This window comes from Chlorocebus sabaeus, chromosome 6 (assembly GCF_047675955.1).
Source record: "Chlorocebus sabaeus isolate Y175 chromosome 6, mChlSab1.0.hap1, whole genome shotgun sequence".
NCBI classification, from domain to species: Eukaryota; Metazoa; Chordata; class Mammalia; order Primates; family Cercopithecidae; genus Chlorocebus; species Chlorocebus sabaeus.
Genome location: NC_132909.1, coordinates 3,430,500 through 3,450,895, shown reverse-complemented (window position 1 = coordinate 3,450,895; position 20,396 = coordinate 3,430,500). Strand labels below are relative to the sequence as shown.

At 49.1% G+C, this 20,396-nt stretch overlaps 1 protein-coding gene across 4 annotated transcripts in view; it reads right to left on the bottom strand.

The window, feature by feature from the left end:
* The window catches only part of NLRP7 (NLR family pyrin domain containing 7), a 37,785-nt gene that overhangs the window by 1,985 nt on the left and 15,404 nt on the right, over window positions 1-20,396 (bottom strand). For 2 of the 4 annotated variants that reach the window (XM_073017232.1, XM_073017233.1), the window contains 9 exons: window positions 17,918-18,233; window positions 15,450-15,524; window positions 13,397-14,975; window positions 12,119-12,316; window positions 10,470-10,640; window positions 8,372-8,542; window positions 7,266-7,436; window positions 5,160-5,327; window positions 2,293-2,463 (listed from right to left, as the gene is read on the bottom strand). In XM_073017232.1, the coding sequence (XP_072873333.1) occupies window positions 2,293-2,463; window positions 5,160-5,327; window positions 7,266-7,436; window positions 8,372-8,542; window positions 10,470-10,640; window positions 12,119-12,316; window positions 13,397-14,975; window positions 15,450-15,524; window positions 17,918-18,233 (3,020 nt within the window). The remainder of the gene's footprint in view (window positions 1-2,292; window positions 2,464-5,159; window positions 5,328-7,265; window positions 7,437-8,371; window positions 8,543-10,469; window positions 10,641-12,118; window positions 12,317-13,396; window positions 14,976-15,449; window positions 15,525-17,917; window positions 18,234-20,396) is intronic. The other 2 variants (XM_073017234.1, XM_073017235.1) reach the window with 2 other exon arrangements.

The window sequence follows — 20,396 nt, the reverse complement described above, 5'->3', positions numbered from 1 at the left end:
AGGTTGCAGTGAGCTGAGATTGCACCACTGCACTCCAGCCTGGGCAACAGAGCGAGACTCTGTCTCAAACAAACAAACAAGAAAAAGACTCTGTCTCCAAATAGATAAATAAAAACTAGTGGCAAATCAAACCTTCAGTAGAACTAAGAGATTGCCAGAGTGAACCCCAGGGTTAATCATAGCAAACATGGCTCTAACATGACAGCAGCATGCAACCCTGTGCATGTGAACATGAGGGGTGGTCATTGTAGAGGCACTGGCTTGCTATGTTGCCCAGGCTGGTCTCAAACTCCTGGCCTCAAACGATCCTCCCACCTTGGCCTCCCAGAGGAGGAACTGAGGAATGATAACAGAAATACGTCCAAAACATATGACACAAGAGACCTCAGGGTTGGAGATTTGTCACCAATAGTCCTTGGTGGCATTATAGACCATAGTCCCACTAGCAAGAGAAGCATGACACTGTATAGCTCAACTTTCATGATATACCCCTAAAATCTTAACCCATTTATGCCAGAGGTTACAATTATTTGAACTGCAGACATGTGTGAAAAATCGTACCTTGTTAATGACCTTGAGCAGGATATAAATAACTCCCACATGCTTAGCGTTCCAATAACGGAACACTAGACATCGTTAAGCAGTTTAAATGTGTATCATCTCTATAAACTCTTGAACAAGACAAGTGGGCTGTGCACAGTGGCTCACGCCTATAATCCTAGTACTTTGCGAGGCCAACGCAGGAGGATCGCTTGAAGCCAGGAGTTTGAGAACAGCCTTGGCAACATAGCTACATAGTACAGCAGAGCAAAACATTGTCTCAGGAAAAGGAAAGGAGAGGGAAAAGGGTAAGGGGAAAGGGGAAAGGGAAAAAGAAAAAAGGCAAGAAGAAACTGAGGTGGACTATGTTAAAATAAGTTATTGATGCAGTGGCTCAAGCCTGTAATTCCAGCACTCTGGGAGGCCGAGACGGGCAGATCGCGAGGTCAGGAGATCAAGACCATCCTGGCTAACACGGTGAAACCCCGTCTCTACTAAAAAATACAAAAAACTAGCTGGGCGAGGTGGCGGGCGCCTGTAGTCCCAGCTACTCGGGAGTAGTCCCAGCTACTCAGGAGGCTGAGGCAGGAGAATGGCGTGAACCCGGGAGGCGGAGCTTGCAGTGAGCTGAGATGCGGCCACTGCACTCCAGCGCGGGCGACAGAGCAAGACTCCATCTCAAAAAAAATAATAATTAAATTAAATTAAATTAAAATAAGTCATTTAAAAGATATACATGGTTCACAATTACGGGAACATCTGTGGGATGATCTTCTGAAAAGCTAAGACCCAGGACAACTCTGGGAACTACCTATTTTTGGATGTAGTGATGAGGGGGCTGTGTGTGCATGTGTGCGTGTGTACGCTCATGCACACACATACACACAAGCTTCCAGTCTATACTCCAGGATGATCTAAACTGTCAGTAAGCCAAGTACTAAGTGTTGGGGGGAACGTTGGACAATATTCAATTCACAGAGCATTTTAGAGAAATATCTAATTTTTAAATTATCTCCTAAGCTAGGAGTGTGCTACAGAAAGATGCCTTGATTCCTACAAACAGTGCACCCACTCCCAAAAAAAATACTCTTCTCTGCATGAGAAATTCACCATGTGGAACAGCCATCCCAGGGCCGGGTGTGTTGGCTCACACCTGTAATCCCAGCACTTTGAGGGGCTGAGGCAGGTGGATCACCTGAGGTTGGGAGTTTGAGACCAACCTGACCAACATAGTGAAACCCTGTCTCTACTAAAAACTACAAAAATTGACCAGGTGCAGTGGCTCATGCCTGTAATCCCAGCACTTTAGAAGGCCAAGGCAGGCAGATCACCTGAGGTCAGGAGCTCAAGACCAGCCTGGCCAATATGGTGAAATCCCGTCTCTACTAAAAATACAAAAATTAGCCAGGCGTGGTGGCAAGCGACTGTAATCCCAGCTACTCAGGAGGCTGAGGCAAGAAAATCGCTTGAACCCAGGGGGTGGAGCTTGCAGTGAGCCGAGATCGTACCACTGCACTACAGCCTGGGCTACAAGAGCGAAACTCCATCTCAAAAAAAAAAAAAAAGAAAGAAAAAAATACAAAAATTAGCTGGACATGCTGGCATGCCTGTAGGCCCAGCTACTCAGGAGGCTGAGGCAGGAGAATTGCTTGAACTTGGGAGGCGGAGGTTGCGGTGAGCCAAGATCGCGCCACTGCACTCCGGCCTGGGTGACAGAGCAAGACTCCATGTCAAAAAAAAAAAAAGCCATACCTGAGTGTCTTCAAGGATCCAGTTCTTTGTCTTAGAACCCTAAAGAGCTGAATTATGCCACTCTTCCACAAATGATTCTGGCCCAGGTCCAGAGTTTCAAGCTTCTGATTGCTGATGAGAGCAGATCCAAGATGCTGACAATAGAAAGGCATGAGGGAGCAGCTCCAGAGGCTGTTGAGGAAGAACATGGAAACCCATGCATTCACTGAGCAGGTAGTGGCCAGATGCCATGGCTCATGTCTGTAATCCCAACACTTCAAGAGGCCAAGGCAGGTGGATCACTTGAGGCCAGGAGCTCGAAACCAGCCTTGCCAACATGGTCAAACCCCATCTTTATTAAAAATGCAAAGATGAGGCAGGGTGTGGAGGCAGGCACCTGTAATCCCAGCACCTTGGGAGGCTAAGGAAGGTGGATCACCTGAGTTCAGGAGTTTGAGACCAGCCAGGCCAACATAGTGAAACCCCATCTCTACAAAAAATTAGCCACGCATGGTGGTGAGTGCCTTTAATGCCAGCTACTTGGGAAGGTGAGGCACAAGAATCGCTTGAGCCTGGGAGGCAGAGGTTGCAGTGAGCCAGGATCGTGCCACTGCACTCCAGCCTGGGCAACAGAGTGAAACTCCATCTCATAAATAAATCCATAAAATGAAAATACAAAAATTAGCCAGGTATGGTGTTGCCACCTGTCATTCCAACTACTCGAGAGGCTGAGGCAGGAGAATTGCTTGAACCCAGGAGGCAGAGGTTGTAGTCAGCCAACATATCACCACTGCACTGCAGCTTGGGTGGAAGAGTGAGACTCGGTCTCAAAAAAAAAAAAAAAAGAACATTTGTGCTGGGGATCCAGTACTGAGGAAATGCAGAGAGGAGTGAGATGAAGAAATCCTCACAGAGTTTATTTTAGTGACAGCAGACATCCGGATGTGTTCTATTGAAGACAATGGATGATGGTATTAAAATAAACAGGGTAGAGGTAAGTCAACCAGAGAGGCACTGGCTAGATTTATGCCGCTGATTTAAGTTCTCTCTGGGAAAGTGATATGAGGGAAAAAACTGAAGGATGTTAGATCGTGAACCAGCTTGCTAATTGGGGGAAGGAATCTTGTAAATAAAATACTGAGCTAGTGAGAAAGTAGAATGATTTTGGCTCATAACTGATAAGACAAGACCACTGTAGGCCACTGTAAAAGCCTTTGATTTTTTTTTTTTTTTTTTTAAGACAGTTTCGCTCTTGTTGCCCAGGCTGGAGTGCAATGACGTGATCTCGGCTCACTGCAACTTCCGCCTCCCAGGTTCAAGTGATTCTCCTGCCCCAGCCTCCGGAAAATCTAGGATTACAGGCACAAGCCACCAGGTGATCCACTCCTTTATTTGCACTGAGCTTTTGAGTCTTTGGAAATAGTAAGGTGTCACGGTCTGGCTTGCAGCTTGAAATGTTCCTCAGGGCGATGAGTTAAGAAACTTCAGGAGGACAGGAACAGTGGCTCTTGCCTGTAATCCCAGCACTTTGGGAGGCTGAGGCAGGTGGATCACTTGAGGTCAGGAGTTGGAGACCAGCCCAGCCAACATGGTGAAACCTGGTCTCTACTAAAAATACAAAAATTAGCTGGGCATGGTGGTGCACCCCTGTAATCCTAGCTACTTAGCTGAGGCAGGAGAATCGCTTGAACCTTGGAGGCTGAGGTTGCAGTGAGCCAAGATGGCACCACTGCACTCCAGTCTGGGTGACAGAGTGAGACTCCGTCTCAAAAAAGAAAACAAGTACCCTGTGTTCTCGTGTTTTTTTCTTATCTCTACAGCAAAGCTAAGTAGTAATGTCATGATGCAGATTCTCTTCTCATTAGGATTGCAGATTGTAGTTGGAAAATAGGTTGCATCCAAGGATGCAACTTACAAACTTCGGAGAGAGAAGTCATAAACAGCTCATTATTCCATTTGTGGAGGCTTTGCATTTCCTGGGGTGGTATCCTATCTCCAGTTCCCTGGGTTTATGAGCTGGGGCAGGCTCACAGCTTCCTGATTACTGGATCCCAGGAGAAGCAGCAATGTTCCTGAAGTCCAGGTCACTGGGGGCCATTCTCACCTATATTTCACTTCTCCAGGCCCTCTACATGACTTTGGAAGTGCCCACCCACCTATATTCAGTTTCTGGAGGGGTTTGCTCTTAAAACTGGATCCAAAGTGATGCAGTCTGAGATAGTGAAAACATAGAAATTGACCGGGCGCGGTGGCTCACGCCTGTAATCCCAGCACTTTGGGAGGCTGAGACAGGTGGATCATGAGGTCAGGAGATCGAGACCATCCTGGCTAACACAGTGAAACCCCATCTCTACTAAAAATACAAAAAATTAACTGGGTGTGGTGGCGGGCATCTATAGTCCCAGCTACCCAGGAGGCTGAGGCAGGAGAATCACTTGAACCTGGGAGGTGGAGGTTGCAGTGAGCCAAGATCACGCCATTGCACTCCAGCCTGGGCAACTAGAGCGAGACTCTGTGTCAAAAAAAAAAAAGAAAACAAAAATTAAGGATTTCCAGATTTCAAAAAACTTTAAAAACGAGGCCAGGCATGATGGCTCATGCCTGTAATCCTAGCACATTGGGAGGCCGAAGTGGGAGGATTCCTTGAGTCTCCGAGTTCAAAACCAGCCTGGAAAAGATTAGCTGGCCATGGTAATACATGCCTGTAGTCCCAGCTACTCAGGAGGCTGAGGTGGGAGGACCGATCAAGCCTGGAAGACTGAAGCCACAGTGAGCCGTGATCACACCACTGCACCACTGCACTCCAGCCTGGGGGACAGAGCAAGATCCTGTCTCAAAAAAAAAAAAAAAAAAAAAAAGAAAGAAAAAAGAAAAAGAAAATCACCTACCGTAGGTGTTTTAGGTTACAGTTTGGATTCTCTAACGCCTGACAGAGAATCCACAATCCACGAGCTATCTGGTTGAGACTCAAGTCCAGGTTTGTGAGGCTGCACGCTTCTTGGAGTGCCTCTGAGAGATATCTACAGCCACGCTTGGTTATGCTGCATTGCTGTAACCTGCAGGATAATCAAAGGAAGAGAAGCCTGTTATCCGTCTGCCTAATGCCCTGTGACGTTATTTCCAGCACTGTATACCTTCCACCTTGAGCTATCTACTTCCAGGTGGGCTTGTACATAAAAGCATGCAAATGGGCCCAGCACAGTGGCTCATGCCTATAATCCCAGCAGTGGGAGGCCGAGGTCAGATCACTTGAGGTCAGGAGTTCAAGACCAGCCTGGCCAACATGGTGAAATCCCATTTCTACTTAAAAAAAAAAAAAAAATACAAACATTGGTCCAGACACAGTGGCTCAAGCCTGTAATCCCAGCACTTTGGGAGGCTGAGGCAGGCAGATCACCTGAGGTCGGGAGTTCGAGACCAGCCTGACCGACATGGAGAAATTCCGTCTCTACTAAAAATACAAAATTAGCTGGGTGTGGTGGCACGTTCCTGTAATCCCAGCTACTCGGGGGTCTGAGGCAGGAGAATTGCTTGAACTTGGGAGACGAAGGTTGCGGTAAGCAGAGATCACGGCATTGCACTCCAGCCTGGGCAACAAGAGTGAAACTCTGTCTCAAAAAAATATATAGATACACACACACACACACACACACAGAGACACACATATACATATACACAAAAATTAGCCGGGTGTGGTGGTGCACGCCTGTAATCCTAGCTACTCAGGAGGCTGAGGTAGGAGAATTACTTGAACCCAGGAACCAGAGGTTGCAGTGAGCCAAGATCACACCACTGCATTCCAGCCTGGGTGACAGAGTGAGACTCCACGCAAAAAAAAAAAAAAAAATCTCAGAAATGAACACTAGCTAGAATTTCCAAACAGGAATAGGTCTTCAACCCTATGCAATCTCTTGAATATTGTTCTAACCACGATCTTAATGTGAACAGGTACCTCAGGCTGGGCTTCTTCCCACGTAACAAGATTCAGCCAACTACAGTTCGTGGGTCAATTCCAACCTGCCACCTAGGTTTTTATAAATAAGGTTTTTTGGTTGCGTTTTTTTTATTTTTTTCTTGAGACAGAGTCTCGCTCTATTGCCCAGGTTGGAGTGCGGTGGCGCGATCTCAGCTCACTGCAGCCTCTGCCTCCGGATTCAAGCGATTCTCCTACCTCAGCCTTCTGAGTAGCTGGTACTACAGGCACGCACCACCAAGCCTGGTTAATTTTTGTATTTTTTAGTAGAGACGGGTTTTCACCATGTTGGCTGGGTTGGTCTCGAACCCTAGGTGATTTACCAGCCATTCACCACCTGTTTCCCAATAACCTATGGAAATAAAAATTTTACAAAAGGTGTCACTAGCCCCACCCTATAACTCAATCTACCTCCAATAGCAGGCAGTGCTATGTCATATGAATTTGAAAGAACACACACAAAGCATCAGATCCAAGAACCAATTGCCCATTTCAAATCTTCCTTCATAACAGGAAGAGGTTCTGCAGACATGCAAATATTAGCATGCTTCTACCTGTATCTGCCTGTTTTTGTTGTTGTTTTTGAGACGGAGTCTCGCTCTGTCACCCAGGCTGGAGTGCAGTGGTGAGATCTTGGCTCACTGCACCCTCCGCCTTCTGGGTTCACGCCATTCTCCTGCCTCAGCCTCTCAAGTAGCTGGGACTACAGGTACCCACCACCATGCCCAGGTAATTTTTGGTATTTTTAGTGGATACGGGGTTTCACCATGTTAGCCAGGATGGTCTCGATCTCCTGACCTCATGATCCACCCGCCTCGGCCTCCCAAAGTGCTGGGATTACAGGCATGAGCCACCGTGCCCGGCCTCTGCCTATTCTTCAATTCTTATCAAGTTCTTAAAAGTTACATTTGAAATGAATTAACCAGTACTTTCTTCTCTCTCCTCCTTGAATTCACTTGCATGCACACGTGCGCGCACACGCACACACACACACGCACACACAGAGCCAGCAGAGACTTACACCAAGGCCTGCAGTTTACACTCAGGGTAACTCAAGCCCTCACACAGAAACTTCACCCCTGTATCCCCGATGGGGTTCTTGGCCAAGCACAGGTGTGTCAGCTGCTGGCTGACAACCAAGACAGCAGCAAGGTCCTTGCAACTGGCTTCTGTAAGACGACAGTTTTCTAACCTGCGAAAGTATGAAACAAATGGTAAAAGGATGAGAACATTTCCACAACTCCAACCTGCTTGGCGATGTCTACATGCCAGGGTCCTCAGCTTCAGCCCTCCCTGTTCATCCCCTGTCCTCTGTCCTGTGCAAGTCATCATGGCCACAAAAGACCAGAAATGCGAGAAGGCCAAGATGTAGCGGTCCACCTGGAGCCGTCACAGGACACAGGTGTTCTTTTGTTTGTTTTTGAGATGGAGTCTCTCGCTCTGTCACCCAGGCTGGAGTGCAATGGCACGATCTCAACTCACTCCAACTTCCACCTCCCAGTTTCAGGCAATTCTCCTGGCTCAGTCTCCTGAGTAGCTGGGATTACAGATGTGCACCATCACGCCTGGCTGGTTTTTGTTGTTTTGTTTTGTTTTGAGACGGGAGTCTCGCTCTGTCGCCCAGGCTGGAATGCATTGGCGCTATCTCGGCTCACTGCCAAGCTCCGCCTCCTGGGTTCACGCCATTCTCCTGCCTTAGTCTCCCGAGTAGCTGGGACTACAGGCGCCCACCACCGCACCCGGCTAATTTTCTGTATTTTTTAGTAGAGACGGGGTTTCACTGTGTTAGCCAGCATGGTCTCGATCTCTTGACCTTGTGATCCGCCCGCCTTCTGCTGGGATTACAGGCGTGAGCCACCGCACCCACCCTGTTTTTTTATATTTTTAATAGAGACAGGGTTTCACCATGTTGGCCAGGTTGGTCTCGAACTCCTGAACTCAGATGATCCGCCCACCTCAGCCTCCCAAAGTGCTGAGATTACAGGCAGAGCCACCATGCCCAGCCTGAAGCAGGTGTTTATGTCAGCGAGAGGTGCCATGTGGGTGGCCCAGCAAGTCAGGTGTTACCCTTTCTCTTCTATGGCCCCAGAGCTAAACCGGAACTGCCCGTGGGAAGAGGAGACTTACGACAACATCTGTAGGAAGTGTTTTGGGTGTGTCATGGTCTTGTACAGCAACTTGGCACCCTCGTCCAGGAGCACACTGGCTGAGAGGTGCAGGTGCCTCAGGGACTGGTTGGCTTTGAGGACATAAGAGAAATCAGCCCACTGCTCCGAGGTGGCACAGTGACCTCCCAACCTGTGAAAAGCATAGGAAAAGTCATTCTTCTGGGAGGACAGAGTATAACCTATCAGTTTTTTTGTTTTTTTGTTTTTTTGTTTTTTTTTGAGACGGAGTCTCGCTTTGTCGCCCAGGCTGGAGTGCAGTGGCGCGATCTCGGCTCACTGCAAGCTCCACCTCCCGGGTTCACGCCATTCTCCTGCCTCAGCCTCCGAGTAGCTGGGACTACAGGCGCCCGCCACCTCGCCCGGCTAATTTTTTGTATTTTTAGTAGAGACGGGGTTTCACTGTGTTAGCCAGGTTGGTCTCGATCTCCCGACCTCGTGATCCACCCGCCTCGGCCTCCCAAAGTGCTGGGATTACAGGCATGAGCCACCGCGCCCGGCCTTTTTTTTTTTTTTTTTTTGAGACAGTTTCACTCTGTCACCCAGGCTGGAGTGCAATGGCGTGATCTCACCTCACTGCAGCCTCCGCCTCCCGGGTTCAAGCGATTCTCCTGCCTCAGCCTCCCAAGCAGCTGGGATTACAGGCACACGCCAATTTTTATATTTTTAGTAGAGATGGGATTTCACCATGTTGACCATGCTGGTCTTGAACTCCCGACCTCAGGTAATCCACCCACCTCAGCCTCCCAAAGTGCTGGGATTACAGGTGTGAGCCACCACGCCTGGCTCAGATCAGCTTCTTCTGCTTCACTTCCCAAAACGTTACGTCTTTGGTTTATCTCATTCTACTCATGTCTCCAACCCTGGCCTGAATTATTGGAGAGATCTAATCTTTCCTCTGCTCCTTCAAGTATCCCCATGGCCATTAGAGTAACATCCAGCCACATCTCCAAGAGACTGTAATACAATTCTGTGCAATGTTTCGCCAAAATGGCCTGTGTGGATGATTTTGTAGGGGGGAAAACATTTTTTTTTTGAGACAGGATTTCGCTCTGTTGCCCAAGCTGGAGTGCAGTGGCATGATCACAGCTCACCACAACCTCTGTCTCCTGAGCTCAAATGATCCTCACACCTCAGCCTCCAGTGTAGCTGGGACTAGAAGGGGCAAATTGATGCTTAATACTCAAAATAAAAATTTTATCCTGGCCAGGTGCAGTGGTCCATGCCTACAATCCTAGCACTTTGGGAGGCCGAGGCAGGTGGATCACTTGAGGTCAGAAGTTCAAGACCAGCCTGGCCAGCGTGGTGAAACCCCGTCTCTACTAAAAATACAAACATTTGCCGGGCATAGTGGTGCATGCCTGTAATCCCAGCTACTCGAGAGGCTGAGGCAGGAGAATCGCTTGAACCCAGGAGGCATAGGTTGCTGTGAGCCGAGATCGCAACACTGCACTCCAGCAAGAGTAAAACTCTCTCCCCTCTCAAAAAAAAGAAAAAAAAAAACAAGATTCTCATAGGAGTGCAGAGAAGGTTGCACGCTCCATGTGAGTACCTAACTCCTGATGATCTGAGATTGATGATCCGTTTACCTCAGACTCCCAAAGTGCTGGGATCATAGCACTGCATAGGGATCAGGCAGCAACAATTAGCTTCAGTGCCCGATGATCTGAGATTGAACAGTTTCATCCCAAAACTACCCCCGAACCTCTGTCTATGGAATAATTCTCTTGCACAAAATCGGCCCCCATTGCAGAAAAGGCTGGGGACCGCTGCTCTCCATCCCAACATGTAGGCAAGCTGCAGTCAGGAATAGCACGTCCCTAAAGCCGGAACACAGTACAGAATTCGGGGTGTTTCTTTGCATCGAGAGCTGGTTATGCGACCCAGAAGTCAAGCTGGCGGGGGAAAGAGGAGAGGCTGACTCCCCACACAGGCCTGTTTGAGGAATACATTCCCTGTCTGGGACAGCATCCAAAGTGGTTACCCTTTTCCCTAGATCCCCTGGCAACGTGGTGCAGCGGACTCTGGGTACTGGGGAGAGCGGAGACCGTGAGACCCACCTCAGGTACTGCAGGTTGCATTTGTGATTTCTGACCAGATCACACAGCAGCAGCAGCATCGTGCGTTCCCACTCGATGTGCCCTTCCAGGGTCAGGTGCGTGAGGGTCTTCTTCCCAATGAAAGCAAGACAGAAGTCCCGGTAAGCAGTGTCAGGGGTGACATTTTTAATCCTAGGGAAAAGCAGAAGAGATTCCACTTTGAGCGAACAATCCTCACATTGTGTAGAGACATGTATAAACAAAAAGCTGTTCCACATTTAGAAACTATTAGAAGTTCTTGGCCAGGCACGGCGGCTCGTGTCTGTAATCCCAGCACTTTGGGAGGCCGAGGCAGGAGGATCACCCGAGGTCAGGAGTTCGAGACCAGCCTGGGCAACATGGTGAAACCCCATCTCTACAAAAATACAAAAATGAAGGCCAGGCGCAGTGGCTCATGTCTGTAATCCCGGCACTTTGGGAGTCCGAGGCAAGAGAATCACCTGAGGTCAGGAGTTCGAGACCAGCCTGGGCAACATGGTGAAATCCCAACTCTACAAAAAATACAAAAATTAAGGCCAGGTGCATTGGCTCACGTCTGTAAATCCAAGCACTTTGGGAGGCTGAGGTGGGCGGATCACAAGGTCAGGAGATCGAGACCATCCTGGCTAACACATTGAAATCCCATCTCTACTAAAAATACAAAAAATTAGCCTGGCAAGGTGGCGGGCGCCTGTAGTCCCAGCTACTCGGGAGGCTGAGGTGGGAGAATGGCGTGAACCTGGGAGGCAGAGGTTGCAGCGAGCCTGAGATTGCGCCACTGCACTCCAGCCTGGGCGACAAAGCGAGACTCCGTCTCAACAACAACAACAACAACAAAAAAAATGCAAAAATTAGCTGGGGCCGAGGCGGGCAGATCGCCTGAGGTCAGGAGTTTGAGGCCAGTCTGACCAACATGGTGAAGCTCTGTCTCTACTAAAAATACAAAAAATTAGCCAGGTGTGATGGCGGGCGCTTGTAGTCCCAGCTACTCGGGAGGCTGAAGCAGGAGAACGGTGGGAACCCAGAAGGCGGAGCTTGCAGTGAGCTGAGATCGCGCCACTGCCCTCCAGCCTGGGTGACAGAGCACGACTCTGTTTAAAAAGGAAAAAAACATTCAAGAAGCAGAGGATCAGGATAAACAACTAATGGGTACTAGGCTCAATACCTGAGTGATAAAATCTGTACAACAAACTTCCATGACACACGTTTACCTGTGTAACTAACCTGCACTTGTACCTACTTTTTGGTTTGCTTTGGTAACAAACGAAAAAAAAAAAAAAAAAGATAGCTGGGCCAGCCACAGTGGCTAATGCCTGTAATCCCAGCACTTTTGAAAGCCAAGGCGGGTGCATCACCTTAGGTCAGAAGTTTGAGACCAGCCTGGTCAACATGGAGAAACTCCAGCTCTACTAAAAACACAAGATTGCACCACTGTACTCCAGCCTGGGTGACAGAGTGAAATTCTGTCTCAAAAAAAAAAAAAGAAAGAAAAGAAGAAAAGATAGCTGGAAAATCCCCAAATCCATGGAGATGAAACAACACATTTCTAAATTTAAAAAAAAAAAAAAAAAAAAGTGCAAGAAGCTGAGTCATGGTTCAGGGTCTCCCTTGCAAGATGAGTTTCTGCTTACTCCACTTTCTGCAGATGACAGGTGCTACGGGTTATGTGGTCACAAAGAATCCGCACAGAAGAGTCACTCAGGAAGCTTTGTTTCACTTCTAGAAACTTCAGATTGCTGTTTGAGCTGAAGAGAGAGCAGAAATCCGTCCAGAGGCGAAGAGAGCGAAGATCCTGCTGAGCCCAGCTGGGAAGGGTTACGTAGGTGCACCTGCGGGAGAACACACGTTCGTCTCCTATGCCTAGTACCTGCGTCAGGGGACGGGTGTCTGCAAACCACATTTCAATGGCAAAAACCACAATTACTTTTGCACCAACCTAAAACAGTGTCTATAGTAAACAATATGGAATCACATACTTTGCTAGGAGTATAGATCTTAAGTTTTACAAAAAAAATAAAATAGCCAGGTGTGGTGGCTCACGCCCTCCTCGGCCTCCCAGCACTTTGGGAGGCCAAGGTGGGCAGATCACGAGGTCAGGAGATCGAGACCATCCTGGCTAACACAGTGAAACCATCTCTACTAAAAATACAAGAAAATTAGCCGGGCGTGGTGGCAGGCGCCTGTAGTCCCAGCTACTCGCGAGAGAGCTTGCAGTGAGCAGAGATTGCGCCACCGCACTCCAGCCTGGGTGACAGAGTGAGACTCCGTCTCAAAAAAAAAAAAAAAATTACCTCCCTGCCATTGTTATATACGTAACGGCTCAAGTGTTTGGGGGTATTCAGCACCATTCCCACCTGAAAACTAAACACTTAAAAGTCTGTCTTTTAAGCCTCAATTCCTGGCCGGGCTGAGTGAGTGAAGACAGGTGAGGGGGAAGGAGGTGGTGCAGCAGACCAAACAGTGCAGACAGGCCGGGTGCAGTGGCTCAGGTCTGTAATTCCAGCACTTTGGGAAGCCGAGGCGGGCAGATCATCTGAGGTCAGGGTTTCAAGACCAGCCTGGCCAATGTGATGAAACCCCGTCTCTACTAAAACTACAAAAATTAGCTGGGCATGGTGGCAGGCGGCTGTAGTCCAAGCTACTGGAGAGGCTGAGGCAGGAGAATCGCCTGAACCTACGAGGCAGAGGTTGCAGTGAGCCATTGCACTCCAGCCTGGGTAACAAGAGCAAAACTCTGTCTTTAAAAAAAAAAAAAAAAAAAAAAGCCCCAATTCCTAATTGTCAAATCGCGTCTCCGTGTTGAACTGTGAAGCTGGAAGAAAGTCCAGCCAGAGGGAAATTCTGACCGTCAGCCACAGGAGACGCTGGCCTCTTCCTAGTGGAGCGTGGGATGGGAAAACAGTTCTTACCTCTCAAATTCAATGTCTGGTTCGATATCCACGTAATTCTCCAGGAACACCCCCTTTGCTACCTGCAGTGAGACTTTCTCCAAGTCTGGACACTGCTTCAGGCTGAAGGAACAGTGCATGATTTCAGAAGTATTTGCCAACTTAATAGAAATTTTCTTGAGCGGGGCCACCACCACCTTCGCCAGCTCCTCCTCCTGAGACTCGTACAGGCAGCACAAGACCTCCTTCAGGTCTGTCATGGATAAGGGCTTATTGGCATGAAGATTGGCTTTGCATCGCAGTAATTCCTGTTTGATCTCCGGTGACATCCGGCAGCCAAAGGTGGCCTCCAACTCCTTCACTCTCTTCTCATTAGCCAGGCCGAATAAGAAGTGCCCTACTTGGATCAGGTCGGGGTTCTTGAGTCTTTCTTCTTCGGAAAGCAGCTTCTGCACGTCCCCAATGTCCCAGGCATGGCCGTCCCTGTCCTCCTCCTCCTCCTTCTCCAGGGCGTAGAACAGCGCAGTGAGAAACTGCTGGAAGCTGAGGTGGATGAAGGAGTAGCAGCTTTTGGAGACTCTGTCCTGGTGGAGGATGTCTCTGTCCAGGAACGGACGGAGGTCGGACTCCTGCACCCCAGCGCTTTCCAGGTCCTCTCTGTGGAGCACGGACATCTGCGCCCACAAACTCTGCGCGGCCAGGAGGCTCAGCGCCCGCAGAGCGCCCCGGAGCTGTGCGCCCTGCGGGAACTGGCTGCAGAGGAAACGCAGGAACAGCTCCGTGCTGGTGAGGCAGGTGGGGGCCGGGTCCTCCCCATTCTCCATCTGCAGCTTCAGAGTCGTGCACACGATCCAGCATACCGCGGGCGCCGAGCCCAGCTGGAACAGGGCCGCGTTGCTCCTCATCAACTCAAAGGCACGCATGGCTTGGTCCTCCTCTCCAAAGTGTCTCAGGAAATAGGCCCTCCTGTCCTCCTCCAGGAACCCTTCCACCCTTATGTAGATGGGCTGCTGCACCAGGAGCTGGAGGTCCCTCAGGGCCCTGGGCCGCGTGGTGACCAGCAGGGTTGCCTTGGGTAACATCTTCCTCTTCAGCAAACTCCCCAAGAGGACCGGCACCGGCTTCTGCTGCTTCCAGTCCCCGCATATGTCCTGGATCAGCGCCCCAGGTGGGACTTTCAGCTCATCAAGGCCGTCGACCACGAACAAGATTCTCTGTGCTTGGGCTAGGATGCTTGGAATGTCATCCTGCAATTCAGGCCAGTCTTTGGAGATCAGCTCTGCAAAACTGCACGGGCGCATGCGGCTGAGCTCCTTGCAGCTGAGGTAGAAAGCGTATCTGACCGTCGGGCTGAGGTTGCAGTCTGACCAGTCCAGCATACACTTTTTGGCCAGTGTGGTTTTCCCCACGCCCGCGGGGCCGTGCAGCACCACGGTGTAAGGTGTTAGCTTCCCGGGTGTTCTGGCATTCAAGAATGGAATGAACCGTTGGTTTCTCCGAATGACGTCGTCATGGAAACTGTCAGTGTCTCCTTGCCAAAAGGTGTTCTTCCAGACCAAAGATTGTTTCTGCATTGAGTTTCTCCGTCCCTCCTTTTCACCTGCAGTGACAGCCCATAGGACAGTTGAGGTTGATGATTACACTCTTCTGAAAATTACTTTGCCAAGTACCAGAAATGAGGGCCGGGTACGGTGGCTCACGCCTGTAATCCCAGCACTTTGGGAGGCCCAGGTGGGTGGATCACTTGAGGTCAGGAGTTCAAGACCAACCTGGCCAAGATAGTGAAACCCCGTCTCTACTAAAAATACAAAACATTAGCTGGGGGTAGTGGCGGGCGCCTGTAATGCCAGCTACTCAAGAGGCTGAGGCAGAGAATTGCTTGAACCCGGGAGGCAGAGGTTGCAATAAGCAGAGATGGAACCACTGCACTCCAGCCTGGGGGACACAGCAAGATTCTGTCTCAAAAAAAGAAAAAAAAAAAAAGGTACCAGAAATGAAGAAAACCAGGAAGAAGTGATGCACCTTGCACGCTCTCAAACACCACACTCATGACCACACGACCGTATTTACCCACCTGGCTTCGCTAACTCTGAGTCGTCTTCTGCATCTCCCAGCTGAGGGTTATCTATTTCTTGCACCTGTCCGGCCTCTGTAAAATACTTAGATGTAAGCCTGACACAGCAATTTGCACTGCGTAAATCAGACATTATTATACATAAAGTGTCAGCCGGGCACGGCGGCTCACGCCTGTAATCCCAGCACTTCGGGAGGCCCAGGTGGGTGGATCACTTGAGGTCAGGAGTTCAAGACCAACCTGGCCAAGATAGTGAAACCCCGTCTCTACTAAAAATACAAAACATTAGCTGGGGGTAGTGGCGGGCACCTGTAATGCCAGCTACTCAAGAGGCTGAGGCAGAGAATTGCTTGAAGCCGGGAGGTAGAGGTTGCAATAAGCAGAGATGGAACCACTGCACTCCAGCCTGGGAGACAGAGCAAGATTCTGTCTCAAAAAAAGAAAAAAAAAAAAAAAAAAGTACCAGAAATGAAGAAAACCAGGAAGAAGTGATGCACCTTGCACGCTCTCAAACACCACACTCATGACCACACGACCATATTTACCCACCTGGCTTCACTAACTCTGAGTAGTCTTCTGCATCTCCCAGCTGAGGGTTATCTATTTCTTGCACCTGTCCGGCCTCTGTAAAATACTTAGATGTAAGCCTGACACAGCAATTTGCACTGCGTAAATCAGACATTATTATACATAAAGTGTCAGCCAGGCGCGGCGGCTCATGCCTGTAATCCCAGCACTTTGGGAGGCTGAGGTGGGCAAATCACAAGGTCAGGAGCTCAAGACCAGCCTGGCCAATGTGGCAAAACCCCATCTCTACTAAAAATACCAAAAAAAAAAAAATTAGCCAGGTATGATGGCACAGGCCTGTAATCCCAGCTACTCGGGAGGCTGAGATAGAAGAATCACTTGAACCTGGAGGCGGAGGTTGCAGTGAGCCAAGATCTCACCACTGCACTCCAGCCTGAGCAGCAGAGTGAGACTCTGTCTCAAAAAAAAAAAAAAAAGTGTCAAATATATACACATATATTTACAGATGGGGTCTTGATATGTTCCCCAGACTGGATTCAAACTCCTGGATTCAAGCAATCCTCCCACCTCAAGACTCCTGAGTAGCTGGGACTACAGGAACACATCACTGCCTTTGGCTCAAATATTCTTTTTTTTTTTTTTTTGTCCTATTGGCCCCACCCTTATAACCTCATTTCATCTTTACTCCTGAAGCCCTATCTCCAAATACATAGTCACATGGCAGGTGGGGAGGCGGTTAGAGCTTCAGTATAAGTTTTCTGGACACAATTCAGTACCTGGTTTAGAGATTGTCTGGTTTTTTTTTTCTCTCTAGAATAACTAGCATGTTATTTCCTGACAAATAGAAACTCGAATCTTTCCCACATTTAAAAATAGAACAACTTGCTTCTTCAAAAACACAGAATTACCATATGACCTAGCAATTTTGCCCCCACAGAACAGAGTCAATAGGTATCCTTCCAGACCAAAGATCGTTTCTCCATAATGTTTCCGGAGGAGGCAGAGGTTGCAGTGAGATTGCGTCACTGCACTCCAGCCTGGCGACAAAGCAAAACTCCATCTCAAAAAAGCATAAAATAATAAAAAATTATTCTAGAACAGTGTTTAAAAGCATGCTGCCAGACATGGTGGCTCACACCTGTAATCTCAGCCTCTTGGGAGACTGAGGCAAGAGGCCCAGAAGTTCGAAACCAGACTCATCAACATTGCAAGACCCCCTCTCTACAAAAGAGAAGAAAAAATGAGCTTAGAAGGCTGAGATGGGATGATAGCATGAGCACAGGAGTTGGAGGCTGCAGTGAACCATGATCACACCACTGCACTCCAGCCTGGGCAACAGATTGAAATCCTGTCTCGAAGGAAAAAGAAAAAAATGCTGAGCCAAGCACAGGACAGGTACCTGTATCTCCAGCTACTCAACAGGCTGAGGCAGAAGATTGCTTAAGGCAAGGTGTTTGAGGTTGTAGTGTACTGTGATTATGGCTGTGAAGAGCCTGGGCAATGTAGCAAGACCACATCTCTTAAAATATGCTAAAAATGCAAAACAGGTAATAGAAAAGTTAAGAAAATGAGTATATGTACAAATCTATCTAATTTTTTTGAGATAGAGTCTCACTCCGTTGTCCAGGCTGGAGTGCAATGGCACTATCTCGGCTCACAGCAACCTCCACCTCCCAGGTTCAAAGGATTCTCCTGCCTCTGCCTCCTGAATCGCAGGGATTACACACACCCACTACCCTACCACACCCAGCTAATTTTTGTATTTTTAGTAGAGACGGGTTTTACCATGTTGGTCAGGCAGGTCTCAAACTCCTGACCTCAGGTGATTCCCACCCCCCACTCAGCTTCCCAAATCGCTACGGTTACAGGCATGAGCCACCGCACCCGGCCAGGGTTCCTTCTTTGTTACAAATGACCAGGACACCCCAGGTTCTACTTACCCAGCATCTCAGACTTTGCCATCTTACACAATTCCATGAGGTTCATCTCTTCCAAGACAGTCACAGTTGCACTCCTTATCCAATTTTCTGAGGATGTGTTGATTAGAATTTCTGCCAGCTTCTTGCCATCAGCCTCTTCCACCTCAGACCACGGGGTCTTCTGCAGCACGTCTTCGAGGGGAAGAGCCCTTAAGAGCGATTTGAAACTCTTTAATTCATCCTCGTTCAGCTGCTCCAGAAGGGTCTGCAGCGTCCACTCGAGCTGTGGCGATGTCATAGTGCTCCACGTATGAGACCTTAGGTTAAGGCTGAAGAACTGGGAGAAAAAAGAAACAACAGTTCATGGCCGGGCGCGGTGGCTCACGTCTGTCATCCCAGCACTTTGGGAGGCCGAGGCGGGCAGATCATGAGGTCAGGAGATGGAGACCATCCTGGCTAACATGGTGAAACCCCATCTCTACTAAAAATACAAAAAAAAAAATTAGCCGGGAATGGTGGCGGGCGCCTGTAGTCCCAGCTACTCAGGAGACTGAGGCAGGAGAATGGCATGAAACCTGGGAGGCGGAGCTTGCAGTGAGCTGAGATCGCGCCACTGCACTCCAGCCTGGGTGACAGAGCGAGACTCCGTCTCAAAACAAAAAAAAAAGAAAAAACAGTTCATGAGTTACCATCATTAAATGAAACAACAGCTGCCTGTGTGCCGAGAATGAGACTGTTACCGCTGCACCAGAAGTGCTAAAATATTACATAGACTGAATTAAGAGACGGAAAATCTGGCCCAGCACAGTGGCTCATGCCTGCAATCTCAGCACTCTGGGAGGCCGAGGTGGGCGGATCGCCTGAGGTCAGGAGTTCGAGACCAGCCTGGCTAACGTGGTAAAAAGAATGAACCAAAAAAGAAAAAAAAATAATACAAAGAAAGAAGAGTCAGTGGCATGCTAGGGCCAGCCTGTGCTGGCTAATGGGGGCTTCCTACATGTACCTATACCAAGTCTGTGGGTCGTGATTTCACACTGATAGTACAAAATCACAAGGGGAGTGTTTATGCCACAGAAATCAGCAACATAGCTGGGCACAGTGGCTCACGCCTGTAATCCCAGCACTTTGGGAGGCCAAGGCAGGCAGATCACCTGAGGTCGGGAGCATTAGACCAGCCTGACCAACATGGTGAAACCCCATCTCTACTGAAAATACAAAAATTAGCCAGGCGTGGAGGCCGGTGCCTGTAATTCCAGCTACTCGGGAGGCTGAGACAGGAGAATCACTTGAACCTGGGAGGTGGAGGCTGCATAATCTGAGATCTCACCATTGCACTCGAGCCTGGGCAACAAGAACAAAACTCTGTCTCAAACAAACAAAAAAAGAAATCAGCAAACACTACAAACCAAGACTTCCTCGCCACCAATCGCCGGGGCCACGTGTTTAACATTTCAGCCCTCCACTGAATGAGACACATTGAAAACAAATAGCAAGAGGTCAGATGTAAATGTAACTGTACTGGCCAGTGCGGTGGCTCAGGCCTGGAATCCCAGCACTTTGGGAGGCAGGTGGATCACCTGATGTCAGCCCTTTGAGACCAGCCTGGCCCACGTGGAGAAACGCCCATCTCTACTAAAAATATAGAAGCCAGCCAGGCGTAGTGGCAGGAACCTGTAATCCCAGTGGGAGGCTGAGGCAAGAGAATCGCTTGAACCCAGGAGGCAGAGGTTTCAGTGAGCCGAGATGGTGCCATTGTACTCCAGCCTGGGCAACAAGAGCGAAACTCCGTTTAAAAACATAAATAAATAAATAAATAAATAAATAAATAAGGCCAGGTGCAGTGGCTCACGCCTGTAATCCCAGTACTTTGGGAGACGGAGGCAGCAGGATCACCTGATGTCAGACGTTTGAGACCAGCCTGGCCCACGTGGAGAAACCCCCGTCTCTGCTAAAAATATAGAAGCCAGCCAGGTGTAGTGGCAGGAACCTGTAATCCCAGGTACTTGGGAGGCTGAGGCAGGAGAATCGCTTGAACCCAGGAGGTGGAGGTTGCAGTGAGCCAAGATGGCGTCATTGTACTCCAGCATGGGCAGCAAGAGCGAAACTCGGCCTCAAAAAAAAAAAAAAAATCTTAGCCAGGCCTGGTGGTGGTACATGCCTGTAGTCGCAGATACTTGGGAGGCTGACTCAGGAGGATCGTCTGAGCCTCCGATTTGGAGGTTGCAGTGAGCCACTGCACTCCTGCCTAGGTGACAGAGTGAGGCCCTGTCTCAAAAGTAACTAACTAATGGCTGGGCGCGGTAGTTCACACCTGTAATCCCAACACTTTGGGAGGCTGAGGCAGCAGGATCGCTTGAGTCTGGGGAGTTGGAGACCAGCCTGAGCAGCAAGGCCAAAACCTATCTCTACTCTAGCTACTTGGGGGGCTGAGGCAGGAGAATTTCTTAAGCCCGGAAAAAGTTGAGGCTGCAGTGAGTCAAGATCGCACTACTGCATTCTA